General features: G+C 52.3%; 1 protein-coding gene across 2 annotated transcripts in view; it reads left to right on the forward strand.

Moving 5' to 3' along the window:
- The window catches only part of SLC29A3 (solute carrier family 29 member 3), a 49985-nt gene that overhangs the window by 16410 nt on the left and 18271 nt on the right, over window positions 1-15304 (forward strand). Inside the window, exon 3 of one of the 2 annotated variants that reach the window (XM_003903813.3) lies at window positions 14606-14688. The exons of the other annotated variant lie outside the window; for it this stretch is intronic. Coding sequence (XP_003903862.1) covers window positions 14606-14688 — 83 coding nt within the window. The remainder of the gene's footprint in view (window positions 1-14605; window positions 14689-15304) is intronic. 2 annotated transcript variants of the gene reach the window in all.

A 15304-nucleotide genomic window follows, 5' to 3' on the forward strand; every position in this document is an offset into this window, starting at 1 on the left:
CACGTGTTCCACTCACCCAATTCTAATTCCTTCTGAGGGGCCTGGGCACAAGCGTTTTAAGTTCTCCAGATAAGGCTAATGTGTAGCCAGATAACCATGATCCAGGCCAGGCATGGTGGTGTGTACCTGTAGTCCCAGCTACTCAGGAGGCTGAGATGGGAGAACAGAACAGTGAGCTTGAGCCTAGGAGTTCGTGACCAGACTTGGCAACATAGTGAAACCCCAGTCTCAAAACAAAAAGGACTATGATTCAAGTAAAACGTTACCACATAGGGGGAAGAAGCAGCTGTCCTCTGCCTCCACTAGAGTACCCATTAACCCATTAAACAGGCAAAGGCTACATCATGAGAGACTTAGGTGAGCCTTCTGGGAGAACTTCCTGCCATGCAAGTCAAGTTGTCAAACCTAGCAGTGAAAGGGACAGTTTCCCCCTTGGAGAATTAGGGCCACCATCCTGCGGGAAGTGCAAGGAGGTGGCCTAGTCTACCTTAGAGTATGGGATTCCTCATGGGACTCCCTACAAATGTAGGTGGTTGGAGGGTTCGGTGCTTGTCTGACGGAAATGCTCTGGGCTTGAGCTGCACCCGCGAGCCCACAGTTCCCCGCCAACCAGTGGTGGCCCCTGGAGGAGCCTTTGCCCTTTCTCTTGGTAATGCTCCCCTTTGCTGGGCCAGGGGGCCAAGGGCTGTAGTTAGGAGATGGGGGCTCCACAGCCACCCTCCTCTTCCTTCCAATTTCCCAGGCTCCTGGAAAAGGAGTGATAGGGCCAACTGGGCTCAATGTGGGCATCCTACACCTGAGGTGGCACAAAGCTAGAGCAAGTGAAACTGGAGAGCAGAAGAGAGGCAGTCCTGAGGCCCTGACCCAGCTGGGTAACCTCTCTGTGCTGTATCAGGGAGTGGAGGCTCCCTGTTCCCACAGGTTTAAGAGTCATAGGACAACTGTTTGGTAAAGGCTCCATAGCTGGGCGAAAGGTGGATTAGTCCTGTCTCATAGGACCACAAGGTAGCTGGGAGGAACCCAGATTTGGCAACAGAGGACTCTAGTCTAGCAGTGCCCTTACCTACTGTGTGGGTTGGGGACAGGCTCTGTAGCCCCTGGGCCTTCTGCCCACAGACCCACCTGGCAGCATTTACATAACGCTGCAGACACAGGTAGGGCAGAAAGTCCTGACAGTTATGGCATGCCTTATAAGGTGGTGGCCGCTGTGTGAGGACTTTGCTAAATCCCAACATTCACTACCTTTACTAAACTCTTACCATGTGCCAGGCACTGCTAAGGGTACAAATTCATTCATTAACTCAGCAATATTTATTAAGCAATCTACCGTGTGCTAGAAGTTTGTTTGGTTTTTTTTTCCATTTTTTTTTTTTTAAGAGTCCGAAGACATAGGTTTATTTTGCCCTTTATACAGAGAAGGAAACCAAGGTTGAAAAAGTTTAAGTCATTTGCCCCCAGGTACAAAGTAAGTGACAACTGGGACTCAGACTGGGGCCCTGTCAACCCATGTATTTATGATCTTAACCCCAGTGCTTTATATCAGCGTTTTCAAAATTTTTTTGAGCGTGATGGCTATCTCACCTGGCAAGACCTTTGTAACTATAATGCAGACAACAGTTTCATGAAGCTGCATCTGTACTTAAAAAAAGGAAACTCCACTCTGACTGCAGTTTCAAGGAGGAGCAAGTGATCAACAGTGCCAGTGCTGGTTGTAAGCCTTGCAGGATGAGGATGGAGCATTTGACCTTGTGCAGGTTCATGGTGACCTTGGGGAGCAGCATTGTGGAGGATGGGGGGAGAGGCAGAGGAGACAGCAAACTCAAGGAATTTTACTTTAAATGGGAGCAGGACAATGAGGCACAAGCTGCAGGGAACTGTCATTCAGAAGGGGAAGAATGTTCTGTTCTTTTATTTTTAATACGAGAGACATAGCAGGGAGTTTGTATGCGGAAGCAAATGATCCAGCAGAGAAGGAAAAACGCGTGATGAAGAAGAGGGAGCTTACCTGAGCGAGGTCCATGAGCAGGCCAGAGGGCTCGGGTGCACAGAGAAGGGTCCCAGAAAAAGATGCAGACAGCTCACTCACCTTTAGTAAGAAAGAAGGCAACAAAGGATTAAATAGAATAAAATAAAATTCTGGTCGTGACCCATCAAATGGATTTCATATTCTTTAATGAGCTGTGCAACAACTCATTAAACTTTGAACAACCTGCTCTGCCTGTTTCCCCCTAACTTTGTAGCCGTCTATGAGGATGTGGCATGTCCTCATTCTACAGAGGAGGAAAGTAGAGACAGTAACTCGTTAGTGTCACATAGCTAATAAGACCAGAATGGGGGCCGCAGCCCAGGGTACCTGAATCAGTATCAGATTTCCTGGGACATTTGGAAAATACCTGGATTCCTGGACCTTTCTGTGATGACTTTATCTCCCCGGGTGAGGCCTGGGCATTGTTGCCAGGTGGTCCTGATGCCAGCTGGCCAGGGGAACAGGTATTCAGGAGTCTCTCTTTGTGCCAGGCGGTGTTCCTGCAGACCCATTTTAGTGCTGCTCAGATCTCTCTCCAAATGGAAACAATGTTTAGACTCCCTTTGGCAATCCTCTTTTATTCTTTTTTTCTTTTTCTTTTCCTTTTTTTTTTCTTTTTTGAGACAGAGTCTCGCTGTATCGCCCAGGCTGGAGTGAAGTGGCGCGATCTCGGCTCCTGGGTTCACTCCGCCTCCCAGGTTCAAGCAATTCTCCTGCCTCAGCCTCCTGAGTAGCTGGGATTACAGGCGCCTGCCACCATGCCTGGGTAATTTTTGTATTTTTAGTAGAGATAGGGTTTCACCATGTTGGCCAGGTTGGTCTTGAACTCCTGACCTCAAGTGATCCGCCCACCTTGGCCTCTGAAAGTGCTGGGATTACAGGCGTGAGCCACTGCACCGTACCAGTAATCCACTTTTTAAGAGCAGAATTCCCAAGAGTGGAGAAGGGTACAACACCCCTCCTCCCGCGTATTAAAGTGGGATTTTGCCTGAGCTTTGTCATCCTAGGAAAGGAGATGGGGAGTCTGAGGTCAGGCAGGATGCGGGGGGCTTCAGGCTTTCTGCCTCTGGGTGTGCGTGAGTGGCTGCCAGTTGCTTCGGCTGGCGTGGATGACTGCTCTAAACCATTTTTAAAAATTAGAACCAAAGTGAGTCATTTTTTAAAATCCCCTTGTCCACCCTCTGATTCTAACTGCGGGCCCAGCCAGCGTGCCATTCCCAATAAATAATACACCTGTGATGGCTTTTTCTTCTGTTTTTAGCTCTTGCTGCGTCCTACAGAGGGGGAAAAAAAGCCTAGTTTGAAACACTGTCAGTCATGCCTTTGGTGGCCTCAGCTTCTCTAGTTCTTTTCTTATTTTCTCCCTAAGTGCTCACGACCCCTTTTTCCCCACCTGCGCTATGCTCCCTTGCCCTCCAGGCTATCGACTGCTCCCTCTCTGCCTTCAATTTCTTCCTACAGATATCCTTAAAATCCAGAGGCGATTTCCTGGACAAATTAGAAGATGGCCTGGACCTTAAGTGTTCAAGTGTCTCTTTAACATGATTGATCATCACAAGTGTCCAGATAGCGGAACCTAAATTAGAGTCTGCACTGAGGAGCCCAGCGCTTTCGACACAGGCAGGCAGCCTGGGAGGGGTCTGCGGCACTGGGTGCCTGGGGCCTCCTTGCTGGCCTCTTGCAGGTCCTCACTGCCTGTGCTTCTGTGCGTGTCTGTGCCTGTCTGCATGCAGGCACCTGAGGCCTAGAGCAGCCTGTGGTTTCTGCCCACATGCACCTCCAAAGAGAAATGGCCTCCCCAAGGCGGGAGCGGTCTGTTGTTGAGGAAGTGCCTGCCAGGGGTTGGCTAAGGACTCTCTCTTCCTGATGGTCCCTCATGTTTTCTAGTACAGAGAGAGGCTGGAGCACCCCCAGACCACCTCCTCATTACCACCAGGTCACAGGGCATGGCCCTTGTGCCTGGTCATCAGCCTCGTGACAGTGATGCACGGGACCCTCTGGGGGATGCAGAAGCCTCCCCGGCCAGGCAAGGGCTGCGTGGGTAGATGGGGAGTGTTGTTGAAAGGCCTTCTTCCTCTTTTCCCTATCACATGGCAGAAGTCAGGCTGCAGAAGAGGAAAGACTGGCTGGCCCGAGCATCAGCAGTGGCCGAGCCTCCAATCAGCTCATCCTCAGGGAGCTGGAGGTCACTCGTGTATGGATCCGTGAGGTTCCCAGTTTCTCTGACCCCTCGGTTTCTGAGCCCTTACTCTGCCTATTCAGGTTCCAGGCTGAGAGTACATGGGGGAAATAAAAGGGAAAAGAATCAAAGCAGTCAGCTTGCCCCTTACTAGGAGGCCTCATGAAGGCTTGGCCGAGGCAGGATATAAGGGTAGATAGAAATGAGGTTTCCGTCTTCCTTGCTCACTCTGCCTGGCAGAAAGACTCTGGATTCAGGAGAGCTGGCTTCTGTTTCTGACTGTGTTTCAAACTTGCTGGGTGACTTGAGACCATGTCCTCCTTTGAGAAATGAAGATATTAGACCGTAGATTGGGATCCAGAAACTTTTCCTGCAAAGGGCCAGATGGTTCGTATTTTAGGCTTTGTGGGCCCCACAGTCTCTGTTTGCGATCTCAGCTCTGCCCTTGCAGAGTGAAAGCTGCCCTTGACAACACATAAACAAATGGGCTGACCGAAGGCCGACCGCGCTCCAGTGTTCACACAAAGGAAGAGGGCAGACTTGGCCCGGGGATAGCCTGTTGCCAACCTCTGGACTGGCAACACTCCCTTATGGCTCTTTCCCAGTTCTGTGATCTATTACAGAGGTACCTACCCTGCTGAATTTGTCTTCGTATCACTGACCACTGCCTGGCCTATTATCTATTTGTTTATGCATTTGCTGGCCGTCTCTTTGACTAGATGGGCAGTTCCATAAAGGCAGGAACTTGAGCTGAATCTCCTATGTCTACAACATTTAGTGAGCTCAGTAAGTATTTGCAGAAGGATGAATCCATCTGTGAGTATTTGTGGAGAGGAGAGAGGGACGGGAGGAAGAACCGCCATCACCTGAGTGTGCACTGTGGTCCTGCGACGCACCTGCACCACAGCCTGCACACCTGGGCCTGCCTGGGCCCCAGCCTCATCCCCCCTTTCCCCATCCCCATCCATACTCCAGCTCACCCCTGTGGAGGCTTGAACACATCAAGCTCTTTCCTGACTCAGGGTCAGCCGTACCCTGTTCCCTCTGTCCAGGCTCTAGGTTAGCCAATTATTTGTTTTTCAGTTTTATTGCATTTATCCTAATTTGCAGTCTTTCCCCCACACACTTGCTATTGATTCTTTTTTTTTCTTTTTCTTTTTCTTTTTTTTTTTTTGTGCCTCCCTCACTAGAACACTGGCACCCCAGCCCCTAGAACACATTGGGCATATACAAGGTGCTTGGCCATCATTTGTTGAATGAGTGAATGAGCTCTAGAAGGTCAACCGCCTTTCACCTTTAGTGAGTGAATAGATGAATGGGTAAATTAACCACTGCCACCTGCTTCTTCCCATCTGCTCCCTCCACCCATTTCTGCCAGGTGATTCCCTCTACGCCCAGCACTGCCCCCCATACTGTTTGGCATTGAGAAGCCCCCAGAGCTCCCCAATACCTTCAAAAACAAAACCTCTCTTTAGGCAGCTGCCTGAGACCACCCCCGAATCGGCCCTCAGCCACTCTCGCCTCCACATACCCCGTTATTTCTCTAAGTGGAGTCCCCAAGGTTTCCTGAAAAGGAGCCTAGCGAGGGGACAGTGCAGCAAAGTGCACGAGGGGCCTGGAGGCAAGGCTGCAAGGAGGAGGAGGCGTAGCAGTAGCAGTCACAGGGAGGCTGATTGATAAGGTGTGTAGGCTAAGGGTGGCCAGGCCCAGGGAGGAGCTTGAGCAAAGGCATGGAGGGGATGCCTGGGGGAGAGGCTAGAACCCGAGGGGAGACTGGGTGGACATGTGAGCCATAGTCAGGCGATGTGGAGACGGGACCAGTAGATGTGATTGACTGGGGTGAGGGTGAAGGAGAAACCAAGGAAGCTGTGAGGAGGGGCTAAGAAAAGGAGGATGACCATGGGCCCTTTGGAGGGGCTGCTTGAGAGTCTTCTCTTGAAGACCTTTGATTTGAGGAGCTTGGGGTTTGGGCTCAGCAGGACCCCTAAGCAGTTGTTCTGGAGGAAGAGACGGATGTGTGGGTAGAGGTCATGAAGCCAGGGGAGGTGAGCTTCTCCTACTACCACCCTCACCCTTAACAAAAGGAGGGCAGGAAATGAAGGATGGAGCTCAGGGGGCACCTCGGGGTGGTGGAGGGAGCCACAGGTGGACGGAGATGATGAGGAAGTGTGGTGGAGGCGGGAATGGGTGTGGCCTTGTGAATTTGGAGGAGAGGAGTGCTGGAAGGACATTGCATTCGTTTCTTGTGGCTGTCTTCACCAAGTACCATGAACTGGGTAGCTGAAAAGCAAGGCTCTAGGGAATAATGTTTCCTTGATGCTTCTTTGGCATTTTTTGACTCATGGCAGCATCACTAGAGTCTGTGGCTCTATCTTCACGCAGCCTCTGCCTGTGTGTCTGTGTGTCCTTCCCTCTTTTCCCATTTACTGTGGATTGAGGGGTCATTCCTCCTCCAGTAGGATCTCCTCTTAATTAAGCACATCTGCAAAGACCCTATGCCCAGATAAGTCACATCCTGAGGTTCTGGGTAGACATGAATTTTGGGGCATGAATTCAGCCCCCTCTAGACAAGGTAGCATGTAGTGTCTGGAGTGTGAGGAACAAGACCAGGCCTTGGTTACAGGTGGGCTGCGAGGAGGACACTGAGGACCCTTAGAGGAAATGTTTCCCCAGGGCAGCTGGGAGGGACACGGCTGGCAGTGGCAGCATGGACTGCATTTTCAAGGAGTGTGGAGTGAAAGGGAGGAGGGGCCTGATGCCTGGAGGCAACAGAGTCAAAGTGTTTTTTGTTTTGTTTGTTTGTTTGTTTGTTTGTTTTTACCTAAAGGGAGACCTAAGAGAGCTTCTTGGCCAGCAGAGAAAGGAACAAGCAGCCCTGAGGGAAAGAGAGAAAATGCAGGCAAGAAAGGTGGGGTTCATGTGTGAGTCTCTGGGAAGTCAGCTTAGGCTGGAGGAAGAGCCCTTCTTGCAGAGCGGAGAGGAGGTGTGCTCCAGAAAGCCTTGCACACACCGCGGGGAGGAAGGCGGGGAAGCTCATTCCAGAAGACAGGAAGTTTACTCATCTTCCGGCCGGGATTCCCAAGGAGGCGTGAGAAAGGATTGGAGGTTGGGAAGAGCCCCTGGGTGCTCAGAGAGCAGGATTTACAGTGAGCCCAGGCCTGGAGCTATCCTGGGAGACCAAAGGAGGGAGGGCTGTATGCAATGGTCAGATGGGGACCCTCTTCCTTAGGGTGGCCACAGTGGCTTTGTCTGTCTGGCCAGCATTTTCCAGAGCTTACCTGTCTGATTCTGACCCCAGATTCGTCCTTCCCTTGGGTATCTGGCCTCTCCATTCAGCCTGGCTGTGTCTAGCCTCCTGCCTGGCCCCTGGAGCAGGCATTGCCCCCCTTCCCTGCCCAGCCAGCCCTCCCAGCTGGTCCCTGCCCTTGGCCACACACCCATTAACTTTCCTGGGCTAGTGCTCCAAACACAGGGCCTTGGAAGTGGCAGAAAGGACACCAGCCCCACCCCTTATGGGGACGTCTGCCCTCTGCTCACCTCAGTTTGCTCAGGAATGATCTGGGCTGATGCTCAGGGCAAGGGCGCCTCCCCTACAACATCCTAGGCTGCAGAATTCAGCTATCCGAAAGCAGCAAGTTTGCAATGGCAAACTATTCTTGGCTCCAACCTGCTCGCTGCTGCTAATTTCATGCCCCTGTGATCCAGGTAACGCTCTGCTGCCTTGAGCTGCCACCCCCAGGCTTGAATCGCTTTTCCTCGCCCGGCAGGAGCCCAGCTGCCTCTGCTGCTGCTTTCTGGAGGTGGGGGCTACACAAAGCTCCTTTGCAGAAGCCGCTCAGCAGCACGGACACCAAGTCTGCCGCAGCTCGTGACTAATTTGCTGCACTTATTTCAAAGTGCCCATAATGGCATTCAGAGGAGAGAAAGCTTAACCAGGGTCTGCCAGAGATAAACGGGCTCATTTTGGGGCCTCCCTGCCCGAAGAAACCTCTTTACCTGGACTCTGAGCCTGGAATTAAATTCTTCCAGAAGAGACGCTTAGCACGGAGCCTCTCAGTGTGCTAGAGGAGAGGAAATGTGCCCTGTCGTAAAATGGGCCTCACATCTGGCCAGCTGGCTCTGGTGGGCTTTTAAATTGTATTTGAAGAGCGTCTCTCCCCTTTCCTGGTGTTCGCAAACTGGGTCAGAGTGTAGCGAATGAAAATGAGTTTCCTTCTCACCAGAGCAAGTGACTCAAGCACCCCCCTGCCCAGGCCGGCAGTGGCTTATCCACATTCACCCGCCATATGGGGGGACCCTGGCACCTGGCACCCCTAGACCAGGGCCTGTCCACAGTCTGGGTGAGGAGCCCCCATGCCCACCCTGGGCCTGTCTGGTTGAGGCCCCCATGCCCACTGGGGCTGTTTTTAGGGGTTGCAGAGTAAGGCGAGAGCTTGGAAGCCTGCCCCGTGCCACCCACCCACAGGCACTCTTTAACATGGTCTTTGCTTAGCTGCCAACCATGTCCGTCCATTTCGGGTAACTGACAGAGGTGGGGGCTTTTCTCTTAATCTTTTTTCTTTTCTTTTCTTTTTAACACTACAAAGACCCATAGACCTCTGGAAATGCTGAGGGGAATGAGCAGTGGGATTTGAGAGAAAAGATTAGCTAATGCATTCCTTTACTCTTGTCTACCACTGCAAAAAGAGGAGAAAGAAATCAAACCCTGGCCGGGCACCATGGCTCAACGCCTGTAATTCCAGCACTTTGGGAGGCCGAGGCAGGTGTATCACCTGAGGTCGGGAGTTCGAGATCATCCTGGCTAACACAGAGAAACCCTGTCTCTACTAAAAATACAAAATTAGCTGGGTGTGGTAGTGCACACCTGTAATCCCAGCTACTCGGGAGGTTGAGGTAGGAGAATCGCTTGAACCCAGGAGGCAGAGGTTGCAGTGAGCCAGGATCACGCCACTGCACTCCAGCCTGAGCGACAGAGCGAGACTCTGTCTCTTTGCTGGCTTGAGCAGGTCACCTGCCTTAGGGCCAGATAGAAGAAAGACACTGCCCACCCTGAGAGGAACGTGTCTCACATCCCTGCTTGCTGCGGGGAAGGCACATGGCTGCCAGGCCCGGCCTCTGAGGCTTCCTGGCGATGCGCTGCGACCCCAGTGATAGTGTTTGGGCTTGTGCCTCCAGGAGACAGGCAGCCTCAGCTAGAGCAGCTTATGCATTTGTAGGGGGATGATAAATACGCCCCCCGCCCCGGTCCCTGCCCTGCTCTGCAGCAAAAGATGCTGCCACCAGCACTCCCGGGTGTGGGCCTCTGTGTACCTCTGGGAAATTCCTCTGCCTCTGTGAGCCTCAGGCTGCTCATCTGTAACATGGGAGCGATTCCAGCCCTGCCTCGCCCTCACGGGCTGTGTAAGAGCACATGGGCTGGGGTCTGTGCAGGCCCTCTGAAAGCTGTGCTGCTTGCATGTCAGAGTTCCCTGGCGTTCTGCAGAGCTCCCACTTCCCCACCTGGGTTACCTGACTTTGGTGCAATTACTAGCAGAGGCTGGATGTTGAGTCCCCCACCCTGTCTGAGCTCCAGGTCATTGCAGGGCGCAGATAACGCTAGGGAGACAGTGGCGCACAGGAAGATGAGATCTCGCATTCAAGGAGCACAGCTATCCCTCTGTTCCTCAGAGCTGGGCCTCCCCCACGTGGGTTTGAGAATTCAGAGGTGGCTGATGGGCCTGTCTGCCACGAGCACTCTGGGGGTGAGTGCCGTGGCTGCCTGAGGTTCTGCCAGCCCTCCTGTGGATGGGATGGACAACACAGTGTGGTTTGCTTCGGCTCAGGAGAGGTTGTCGATGCTGAGGAAGCCTCAGAAGTTGCTTTCCACAGATGAGCTGCACTGGCATCCTCAGTGGTGGGGAAGCATCCGTTCATGCTTTTGTGCCAACCGTTCCGTCCTGTTGGGAATGTTTCTCTCTGCACTGGCACCTGTACCTCCCATATCTGTCTGACATGCTTCCTCCAATCTTTCCAGCCGCCGTCCAAGATGGCGCTGGTGGAAGCCCCCCAGAGCCCCTCCTTCCATGCCCCCCAACACCTTGTATCTGTTGTACTCCAGCTCCAGGCTTGTACCCACCTCCCCGAGGGCATGCAGGTGCCACAGCTCCTCCGTTGTATCCACCCAGCTGCCAGCACAGCACCGGCGTATGGGCTTGACACCTCTTCAGCAAACAAAGGGACAGGTGAAAACAGGAAGAGGCGCTGACCTGCACAGCCAGGGCTGAGCACCGTGGGATTACTCCCCAGCCTAAGGGTCTCCTGCCGGGGCCTTCCTGCTGGGGCAGAGAAGCCTGCTTGGGAGGCCTGTCACCTCCTAAGGTGTTTGCCCTGCATCCACCTGCATTCCAGCCCTGCCTTCTTGCTTAGTCACACCCAGCCTTTCACCTCTGGTTCTATAAGGCCCACATTGACCCCCAGGCCTCCAGTGTTTTAATTGGCTATGTAAACAGAGCTGCTGTGGCATAATTCTGAGTGACACCATTCCTATCACAGCCTACAGGTCTGGTGCCCCTGGAGTTGTGCAAAGCTCAGCCTCCACCATCATACGCAGTGGCCCCACTGCCAGCTCCCTGATGATATTCTCATCCCCCCACTCCTCCACGGCTGGAGCTGGCCTTTGGGTCCGTATGCTCATCTCTAGAAGTGGAGTTGGTTGCAGGGGTAAAACAAATCAAAACAGACTTTTGAGGGAGCTCTCAGGAATCAGGCCCCAGTGGAAGGTGAACTCTGTGAATGGTCCCCAAACACTACTGTACGTAAAATCCCCCACTGGTTAGATGGACAGATTGCTTTGGGGGCAGTCCTGTTACCATCCTAGTCACAGTGTGTTTAGATCTGTATTCAAATGTCTTTACATTTCCTTAAGTAAAATGGGAGAAGATAGCCCCAACACTTCTTGGAAGCAAATGAGATGAACCCAGGAGGGACGTGCCAGCTGCCCGGCTACAAAATAAATAATCATGACTGGAACGTGACCTTCGCCGGCCGCTGGAGGTTTCTTAGGAAGGCAGTGCTGGTGGGAATACTCCATCGGGGAGTGCAGTCCAGGGAAGTAAGAGGGAGGGAAAGGGAAGTAGGGCTGGGACAGAGAGAGCAAACACAAGGGACGATGGTATTTTGGAGTGGCCACAGCTTTGCAGCAGCACACACGGAACACCTTGGAGAAGCCTTGTGGAGCCACCACATTCAGAGCAGCCAGTCTGGGGAGAGGAGAGGCGGGCGAACCATCCGTGGGCTCCTTCCAGTTCCTGCCGCTCATTGGTAAAACTGGGTCTCACGGGACTTGACTCCCCCATCTTCTGGGGAGCATCCCCCGCCCCTCAGCCACTGGTGCAGCCTGGCAGGGTGTGGGGTCTCTCTGTGGGGGTCAGCTCCTCCTTGGGTGGCAGTGGCGGCAGCAGTGGCAGTGGTTTTATGACCATGGGACCAACGGCTCTGAACAGGGGACCAAGGTGAATAACCTGAGGGGGCAGGCAGGGTGAGTCCATCTGGAGCAACATCCGCTAAGTCCAGTTTCTTGATATCAGCACATGCCACCTGCAAAAACCCTAATTTCAGCTGAGGGTTTGGTGGGGAAGGGCTGTGGGGACCGGTATGCTCATCCTCTGTGCCCCTCATGGGTGAGCACACTGTTCTTCCTGTCTCTTGTGGGGGTCAAAGAAAGGAGCATGATCAACTGTCCTGGTTTTCATCAAGGAACTGCATTTAAATTGAAACAGGAAGGCTGAAATATTCAGGAAAACCCTGATTGGCAGGAACCCAGCTATCGGAAACCCTCATGAATTAGGAATCTATTGCTGCCTAGCAAAATACTACAAATGAGTGGCTTAAAACAACCTGCATTTATAATTACAGGGTTTCTGTGGGCCAGGATTCCAGGCACAGCTGAGCTGGGTCTCCTGCCTGAATTTGCACAAGGCTGCAATCAGTCAGCCAGAGCTACAGTCTCCTCTGAGGCTTAGCTGGAGAAGGGTCACTTCCAAGTCCACTCCAGTTGTTGGCAGAATTCAGTTCCTAGTGGTTGCAGGCCTGAGAGCTTCAGTTTCTAGTGGGGAGAGTGCTGGAGACCGCCCTCAGCAACTTGGGGTTCTATGCCAGGTAGTGTTCCCCAACATGGCCACTTGCCTCCCCAAATCCAGCAAGGGAGGAAGAGTCCAACAAGGTGGGCACTATAGTCCTATGTAACGCCATCATGTTTGCTCTGTGTCTTGGTTGGAAGCAGCCACAGGTCTCATCCACACTCAGGGGAGGGCATTGCACAGGTGTGAGCACCAGGAGGGCAGGGATCACGGGCCATGTGCCACCACACCTTATTTTAGAACTTTTCCTATAGGCGAAAGCAGCAAATAATTGAATAAAACCCACCACGTGTTTCATCAGGAATTAAGTGGTTTGTTTTTGTAAATTCCATGGGATGTGCTGAGTCAGCTCCTGTCACCATGTGCATCTCCATCTCCTGATCTGCACTCACAGAATGATGGCCTGGCCTCAAGTCTGTTCTCTGAGTTCTTTGTAAGGCAGAGAAGTGGGCCCAGACAACAGAAAGAGACTCAGAGTCTTATCCAGTGGTCAATATCCAAAAAACTTTCCAACAGTAAATGATACGTTTTTCTGCTTAAATATCAACAAACAGGCATATTCAGTTACCTGGAAAATTCTCATTCGGGAAACCTGAGCCTGCTCGAAGAAACAAAATCATCAGAGATTCTGCATTACACAGATCGAGCAGCCACTGGATGAAGGGGCCTCACCAGGAGCTTGGGCTGGGGGCAGTTGCAGCCCCATCTGCAGCCCTCTCCTCCTAAGGGCCTCTCTCCTTCATTCCCACCCAGTGCCCTCCCAGCCTCAGATGCCCAGCCACTGTGTCAAGATGTAATTGACTGACTGCCCCAGACCAGTCCAGGCTCTACTGAGCCCATCAGGGCAGGAACAATGAGGTGCAGCTCAAAGGCTATTTCTCAGGCTCATGGTTGACGGACCTCACTAGCTGCGATTATCATTTTAATTGCAAGGCCACCACAGCCTTATATTCAGGGCACAGATTTCAAAGACCACAAAGCACTCTGCAGGCTTCAAAGGGAACTATGGAAGGCTTGTGCTTCAGACACAAAGGGGCCCATGACGACATCGTTCTTTCTTTTATCTTTTAGAGATGGGGTCTCACTCTGTTGCCCAGGCTGAAGTGTAGTGGTGTACTCACTGCAGCCTCGAACTCCTGGGCTCCAGCAATCCCCCTGCCTCAGCCTTCTGAGTAGTTGGGACTTACAGGTGCACACCACCATGCCCGACTACTTTTTTTTTTATTTTTTGTAGAGACAGAGTCTCACTATTTGCCCAGGGTTGTCTCCTGGATTCAAGCCATCCTCCCACCTTGGCCTCCCAAAATGCTGGGATTACAAGTATGAGTCACCATGCCCAGGCTTGTTTTGTTTTTAAAGATAGGTATATTAAGAGATAATGCACACACAGTACAGCCCATCCTAATGAGTGGGCATTCTTTGAGTTTTCACAGACACATATAACTGCCACACAGCTGCTTTAGCTGCGAGTTCCAGCACATCATAATCAGGCGATTCATCTGTCTGTGTTTGCACAATTATCTATCACACCCCTGAGGTGCTGCTGGAAAATGCCCTTTTTCCTCATTCTGTCCAATCTAGGAGCTACTCCCTCAAATGGCTTTGACCTTCTGTAGCTGCTCTATTAAGAGAGCAAATCCAGAGTGAGAACAGAGTTTCCCTGTAGGCAGCAGGGCCTGGTGTATTTCTAAGAGGTCTCACTTGGTGGTAAGAAAGCAAGAATATGGTTGGGTCACAAGAAAACCCAAGCGAGCAGTGCCTCATGCCTGTAATCCCAGCACTTTGCGGGGCTGAGCCGAGAGGATCACTTGAACTCAGGAGTTTGAGACCAGCCTGGGCAACATAGCAAGACCTTGTCTCTACTAAAAACTTAAAAACGTGGATAGTCTTGCATTTTGGTGATGGGCCAAGAAGGCTGATAGGGCAAACTTTTCTTTTCAGATGTATATTGAGTTCTGTCCCTGTGGCCTCCGTCCATGGGCAGAAGTGTAGGCTGTACAGCACCAAGGGCCTCACTGGGGACAGGGCCGACGTCTTATCCTTCCTATGCCTCTAGCACTTAGTACAGCTGACATTGGCAGCTGTTTGTTGAGTGGCTGAGTGAGTGGTCTTAGGCTGGAGATGGGGTGAGGCCTTGTTTGGAGGTGGGTTCACCCACGGCTCCTGGGTGTCTGAAGACAGTGGGCAGAAGCCCCACGGAGAGGGGCCCTGTCTCTGCTCGGGTGGGACTGTTCACCTCCGTCCCTGAGTGACCACAGCACCTCCTCACTTGTGTGCTTGCAGAACTACTTTGAGAGCTACCTTGCCGTTGCCTCCACCGTGCCCTCCATGCTGTGCCTGGTGGCCAACTTCCTGCTTGTCAACAGGTAGGCAGCTCTCCTCCTTCTCTCAGGCCTCCACCTTGGCCTCCTGCCTCCTCTACTCCCCTCTTGCCTGCAGCTGCTTTTTTTCTGCCTACTTAAGTGGTGGTCACCCAAGTAGGAGGCAGCAGCTCAGATTTGTGCATGAACAGTGAGAAGTCAGATCAGGTCCCTGCTGATGCCCCTGGGGAGCTGGGCTTTCATCTCCAGCCACACGCTGTGACATCGCTGTGACATTGTGGCAGCAGCCAGTAGGAAGTGTGTGGGGATGCAGGGATCTTCCTCCTTTCTCTTCTCAGGGATCCTGTCTGTCAGTCTGCAAGTCCCTTGGCCCAGAATGGGTCACCTGACTGTTCAGTGCTAAGCTGGTAACGCCAGCTCATGTGTCAACCACTCCCAAGAAGGCTCATGCAGAAGTTCTGACATTGTAATGGTAAGGGCCAAGAAAGGCTCCATCTGGATGTGCCTGGGAAGGAGTTATTCGGGAGCTAGCTAGGCAAATTAGCATGTCCATAGACCCCCCTTGGGTGACTTGCTGGCTCAAATTCTCAATTTGAGTTTACAAGGACAATAGTCCTAGCTACTTTGCCTGCATTTCTTCTAAGCTGCCGCTAAGTGATAT

This window comes from Papio anubis, chromosome 11 (genome assembly GCF_008728515.1).
Source record: "Papio anubis isolate 15944 chromosome 11, Panubis1.0, whole genome shotgun sequence".
Lineage (NCBI taxonomy): Eukaryota > Metazoa > Chordata > Mammalia > Primates > Cercopithecidae > Papio > Papio anubis.